The sequence below is a fragment of the Pyrus communis genome, chromosome 1 (assembly GCF_041283825.1).
Source record: "Pyrus communis isolate YQ-2024b chromosome 1, ASM4128382v1, whole genome shotgun sequence".
Taxonomy (NCBI): domain Eukaryota; kingdom Viridiplantae; phylum Streptophyta; class Magnoliopsida; order Rosales; family Rosaceae; genus Pyrus; species Pyrus communis.
In genome coordinates, this window is record NC_142565.1 from 11,459,498 (window position 1) to 11,465,826 (window position 6,329).

At 36.7% G+C, this 6,329-nt stretch overlaps 1 protein-coding gene and 1 non-coding gene across 2 annotated transcripts; both read right to left on the reverse strand.

The window, feature by feature from the left end:
* Window positions 1–529: 529 nt before the first annotated feature.
* TRNAY-GUA (transfer RNA tyrosine (anticodon GUA)) lies at window positions 530–618 on the reverse strand. Its single transcript is given in 2 exon segments — window positions 530–565; window positions 582–618. It is a non-coding gene; the product is annotated as a tRNA-Tyr (tRNA).
* A 474-nt stretch (window positions 619–1,092) lies between these two features.
* Window positions 1,093–6,043, reverse strand: LOC137720950 (L-3-cyanoalanine synthase 2, mitochondrial). The gene is made up of 10 exons (XM_068460077.2): window positions 5,753–6,043; window positions 3,111–3,220; window positions 2,922–2,979; window positions 2,549–2,812; window positions 2,297–2,434; window positions 2,138–2,189; window positions 1,899–1,978; window positions 1,746–1,805; window positions 1,585–1,665; window positions 1,093–1,398 (listed from the first exon to the last, which is right to left on the reverse strand). The coding sequence occupies exons 1-10, from the start codon at window positions 5,936–5,938 to the stop codon at window positions 1,300–1,302; spliced, it is 1,128 nt and encodes a 375-aa protein (XP_068316178.1). The 5' UTR covers window positions 5,939–6,043; the 3' UTR covers window positions 1,093–1,299.
* Window positions 6,044–6,329: the final 286 nt, after the last annotated feature.

A 6,329-nucleotide genomic window follows, 5' to 3' on the forward strand; every position in this document is an offset into this window, starting at 1 on the left:
AGAGCATGCTCATGTCAGAAACAATGTAGTTGCGGGTTTTGTGATAAGAGATGAACATGGTTGTCCTTATTATTGTTGGAGCTCAAATTTGGGAGAAAACACAATCTTTATAGTCGGAAGCTTTGGCGTTGAGGGATGCTCTAAAATTTGCAAAGCTCAAGGGGTTCTAGATGATTAGTGTAGAATGAGATTCTAAGTTAGTCATTGATGCAGTTCAAAATAAGTGCAACACTCCTTGGTGGATAAGAGCTATCATTAAGGACATTCATTGGCTGTCATCTTTTTTTTCAACGTGTGAAATGGTAACATATCGTTTGAGAAGCAAACTTTGTAGCTGATGCTATCACTAGTAAAGGATTATCGATTTCTAATATGCATATTTGAGATGGAGCTATCCCACAATTGCTTCATATGCTTTAATATTCGATTGTATTGGAACTGATTGTATTAGTCAACTTATGAATGAATTTTCTTTTCCAGCAAAATAAAAACAAACAAAGAACTTTTCTAGAGAAACCATAAAAAAAGATCCGACCTGCCGGATTCGAACCAGCGACCTAAGGATTATCTGCTATTTGCAACTACAGTCCTCCGCTCTGCCAACTGAGCTAAGGTCGGACGTTGCCAAGCCTCCAACATTTATTATATTTATATACTTAGTCCTCACTCGGTGTCTAGCATTTGACTGTAATATATAATTCACTGGACGTAGTGTATGCTGAAACAAGAAATAAATGTCAACTTCCAAATTGTCGAAATTGAAGGTAAAAGATAATTAGTTATGAAGTAAATTTATTCCTCCTAATCCTCACAAAAATGGTAAAACTGGGAATAAATTTCATTCACGACTAATTCAACTTCTACTTCAACTCGGGCAAAATTTGAAAGTCGCATTTGTTTCCTCCTACAACATACATCAAATGTAGTGAATTATCATATCCGATCCTATCCAAGTCACCAAACAAAGCCTTAGTGTGTGGATATCCTTTGTCCTTCAAGATTTGATTTCCTTGAACACATTACCTCAAAACTCATAAGAGATACTTCAAAGGTTATATGGTTATATGTGTGGTTATACGTGTGCACACATGCTCAGCAGAATCAAAGATGAATTGCATTACATCACACTTTCAGAGAGTCACAACACAAGTTTCACAAGAAAGGTAAATTGCAGACAATGTTGTATGCACAAAATCTAACTTCAAGACATAAGGCCTTATATCGTCGCGAGAGACGTCAACGCATGCACTGATACAAGCGATTTTACATGTCACACGGAGAGCCTTGGAGTACTTAAGGTTAGTCGACTGCAACTGGTTGCATGTTTTCGGCTTCCTGCCTCAGGTCTTGAAATAGAACAGATGACAAGTATCGCTCCCCAAAGCTTGCATGAACAGTCTGGAAACCAAACAAAAAAGCAAATGATCACGAAGAACCAATGTGTGTCGCAATTCACATCACATGTCACAAACTCAAAATGTCAACAAGGAACAAACCGATCAACCCGTCTCTTAAAATGTGAGCAGGACATGTTATTAACTTTAATCTTACATGCATGAAAAACAAAGGATATGTCGCCCTTACCACAATGAGTTTGCCTTTGTTTTCTGGCTTTTTAGCAAGCTCCATTGCTGCCACTGTGTTGGCTCCAGACGATATTCCCACCTGCATGAATCCGAAGGAGGACGTAAGTGAATATGTTTCAATGTGTTGATACAATGTGATTTTTAGTCACTGAATATTACCATAAGCCCTTCTTTCAGTGCCAATTGTCTTGCCATGTTTACTGCATCTTCGCTACGAACCTGAAAAATAAGAAATGAAACTCAGTACAAAAACTTCCTTTGTTTAGCAAGTTCGGCTCCTCATAAGAAAATATCGTCAAATTTGGTACTTGCCTCAATCACTCTTTCCATCACATCCATGTCCAATATATCTGGTTTGAATCCAACCCCGTTGCCCGTGATTGAATGAGGACCTATTACCATAGACAGTTTCATATAAGAATGGAAAATACATCTTGCAAAAGATATAAACTTCCAAAAATACAATCACGGACATGTTTTTTCTTCACGATATATCTAGGCAGGTAATCATAGAGGTTAACTTTGGAACAAGATGTTAAGCAATACTCTACCTGGTTTACCGCCATTCAGCACATTACTTTCAGCAGGCTCCACTCCGTATATCTAAGATGATTGCAAGAGATTCAACATTACTAAGGAAATAAAAACAGAATATAACGACACATCACAAAACGCATGAACATATTATAAGATAGCTCCAATGCCATCACCTGAACATTAGGATTTTTAGATTTGAGATACTGCCCGACCCCAGAGACAGTGCCTCCGCTACCAATTCCCATTACGAAGATGTCAACTTGTCCGTTGGTATCCTCCCATATCTCAGGGCCTGTAGTTTCAAAATGCACCTGTTTTTTTTCGAGGTTAGTCGTATATCCACCTTCAATTTTATGATCATACATAGCATAATGATAGACCGGTGCAACATTTGATCAAGTTAAGTCAAAGCAAATATTGCGTACCTTAGTGTTGGCGGGATTTGAGAATTGTTGGAGCATAAAGGCATTCGGCGTAGATTCCAAAAGATCATACGCCTTCTTAACAGTCCCTCCCATCCCCTTGGTTGGATCAGTGAGAATTAAATCAGCTCCAAAGCATCTCATACACACCCTTCTCTCCAAACTAGTGTAAGACGGCATAGTTAGGACCATCTTATACCCTCTCATGGCTGCCATAAACGCCATGCTGATTCCCATATTCCCTGACGTTGGCTCGATCAGTGTTGTCTGATGCAAAATGTACACAACAGTAATTAGGGAAATCTGAAACAGTAATGCAAGACAAACATATGCAGTTAACCAGAAAAAAGAAAGCAAAGAGAAATCTTCCGCTAACCTCCCCAGGAGTTATCAAACCCTTCTCTTCTGCATCGTTGATCATAGAAAGTGCCGGTCTGCTCCAAAATTAAGCAAACAAATTTTCATTTGATCTGTACTCGGCGGTTAATGTGTATACACAAAAACAACGTTAAGCAGTAAGACTTTATGTTTCTCATGCGGGTGATCCGGTGAAGTAACAATGTACCTGTCCTTGATGCTAGCCGTGGGTTGGAACATCTCTTGCTTGACAGCAATGAAGGCTCCACATCCCTCAGTGACTTTGTTAAGATAAACAATGGGAGTTCTACCAATGAGCTGAAATATGGCAAGAAGATTATCAGTGAAAAGGTTAGAAGAAGAACGAACAAAGGCTAAGACACGTTTTTAGTCCCTATAGTTTTCAAAGTTCCACTTTCGTTGCTGTATTTTCAACTGCATCGAATTTGGTCCATGTAGACTTGTAGTTTGCAGATTTATCCAATCCAAGATCATTCATCAACTTTTCTTAACGTCCTGTACTTAATCCATCAAATATTTCACAGTCCAATGTGTTACGCACGTGACAATTTCGTACAAGAAATTAATGGGAGTTGACGGAGGTCCTAGGATAGGACACCTCTTCTTTGATTTATAAATCAGTTACACAGATCTATACAGTCAAATCTCTTTCACTAGAAAAAAAATACATATTAAAATACGTATATTTTTCAATCTTCTAAAAATAAAAGCGTTTCTTAGAAGAGCACTTCAAGTGTTTTTTTTGTTAATTTTAAGTTGTCAGAAGTTCTTTTAGCCATTTCAGAAGTATCGATGAACATATTACAAGTAGCTTATCAATCATTTCACGCCACGAGAAAAAAGTGATTTATCAACCATGACAAAATAACAACAAAAAAAGAAGGATTATTTGTCTGTTTTTCCAGTTTTGTCCTTTTGTTTTCTGGGCGGCAAGGTATTGAGCCTCCTACACAAATTATGCTTTCAAAAAGCCAAAACGACGAAAGGTTCAGAACGCGTAGCTCAAAGTCTTGTTCTTCATGAAAATAAAACTAATTAAAATTTCAACATATAAAACTAATTAAGATTATATACTCAAAGTCTTGTTCTTTTATTCACTGAGAGCAAGCAAGTATACTCCACTAAGACAATAAATAATTGTCAAAGCAATTAGGCAAAGGCAATCATTATTTTAGTAAATAGTAATTGTCCGAATCCTGTAAATGAATTGTCTGAATAATTGATATTGACAAACTATTTTAGAAAAATATTATATTTAAATTCAAATAAGAGTTTTAACCAATACTGTCACATCACCACGATATATATTCTGTTAAATTTGTATTTTTATAATATTTAAAAAAAAATTTACTAAATTAATCTGGACCGTTAAATTAATTTTTTTTTTCAGTCCAATAACCAAGATTGTGCCACGTGGTCACAAATACTTTTTCAGATACTTTTTCATTTTTGAATTAAAAAAAAAAGTCGAATTAACATGGAACGTCGGATTTAGGGAGATCCAACGGCGAAGTGCACAAATGGGCTAAGTGGCTGCAGCGCTGGCCCAGCTCATGTTTTTTGTCGGGTCACTCGCCCTCACTCGATCCACACGGCTGCGCAAAAACAAAAATAATATGGCTGACGTCAGCACGTCAGACCTACTCAAGCATACACATGGGCTATCCCTATCAAATCGCTCAGTCCGATTGGGTTGGGCCCGCCTATTGCCCAAATTTTAGGGCTGGGGTGGAGAAGGTTTTGTGGATTTTGGGTGATTCAGTTACCCAATTTCCTTCTATTTGGGATGGGGTGGAAATGCTCCTAATGATTAAAACACTAATGACGAAATCACTTTACAAAATTCCGATTAAGGGATACTTCTTTGTTTACGTAACTTTAAAGAATCAAAATGTATGTACGATCCATACGTATTTAGAAATTCTCATTTTTTTCGGAATTGGACTTCCTAAACGAGGGAGGTATTTGAATTTCGGGATATGTAGAGAATGAAATGGATTTCTTATACCAATTATGCCTTCACTTGGTTCTAATTATACCAAAATTACCTTGCATTCCAGAAAAGAACCCCAAGGCTGCTTCTTGTTAAAAATTAATGGAAGATTAATAAATATTTTCGATTGTCACTTAGTACTATAGTTTTGGTTGTATTCTTCTTCATTTGTAAGTGAAATGTCTTAAGTTCGAATTTCGTCAAAGATAAATTTGAATTGTATTATTACTAGCTCGTTGTGAGACTAAGTCCATTCTCTCTCCTTTAGTGCATATAACATTGTTGGCTAAAAAAAAAAAAATTCTATTAATTAGACTATAAAATAAATTCTTAACAAAAAACAAAAATGATAAAACAATTTATTAACACATACTCGATTCTGGCTCTTTTCCATCTTAACTCCTCCACAATTTAATTCTGGCTGAATGCAATTTTCTCGTTCCTGACTATTGGCTAGCGAATGAACCGTAAAAGCATGTCTATTGGTTGACGATGTGTAATTCAGTGGTTGGCGGCTAAGAGAACATTTTTGTATAAGAAAATGTTATTCACACACTTATTTACTTCTTACATATTTTTATTAATTTTTTATCATTGATTTTCTTCGATTCATTCGATTTGAGAGTTTAAAATTAAAAAAATGTATGAAAAGTAAAAAATGAGTGTGTATTGCTTACTCTTTTGTATAAACTTATGCATGGTAAACTGGACTGATTATTACCAAAAAAAAAAAAAAATCTGAAAATATTAACATATCATGCAATCAAACATTTCCAGTTTACCAAAGAATGAAATTTCTAGAGAGAGAGAGAGAGAGAGAGAGAGAGAAAACGTACTTGGGAAACTTGGGTTTTGATTTGGGTGGCAGGAAGATCCTTGGGGAGATTTCCGATTCTCTGAGCAAAAGATGGAGAATCGGGGATGGGTTGGGACACCTGAGCGGAGAAGAGCCTGTGTCTCACGGCTCCTCCATTGCAAAGAACGGAGGATTTTTTCTTGAGAAAGCTCCTTAGGGCAGCCATTAATGGATGCTAGCTACTACTACTGTGCTGCAAGTAGTGAGGTAGAGCAGGAATTGAGTTATGGGGGGGAGGGGTTGGATTGGTAAGGAGGAGAGGAGAGGAGAGGGCGTTTTTATAGGGAGGAAGAAGGTGGTTGGATACTAGGACGACGACAGTAACATCAACTCTGGGTTGAAAGTTGCACCAATCTCTAGGAATCGAGTGGACAGCAGAGAGAATAGTGCAGGCGTGCTCATGTTAATTCAGTTGTTTTTGCATTAAATTGTTTATGCATATGATTTTAAGTTTACGCAATGATAGGGGGGTCAAAATTTTAAATTAAATAATATGAATGTTGATGATTTGATTATTACTTGAATGTAACGTTCTTATTTTTCATTGATAACACATC

Bases quoted from the DNA above. Each gene is read 5' to 3' on its own strand.
- LOC137720950 (XM_068460077.2), bottom strand. From the start codon at position 5,938: ATGGCTGCCCTAAGGAGCTTTCTCAAGAAAAAATCCTCCGTTCTTTGC. The intron at 2,813-2,921 runs GTTAGCGGAAGA...ATTTTGCATCAG, and splicing joins GTTTGATAACTCCTGGGGAG to ACAACACTGATCGAGCCAAC. The intron at 1,666-1,745 runs GTAATATTCAGT...GGATTCATGCAG, and splicing joins CACTGAAAGAAGGGCTTATG to GTGGGAATATCGTCTGGAGC.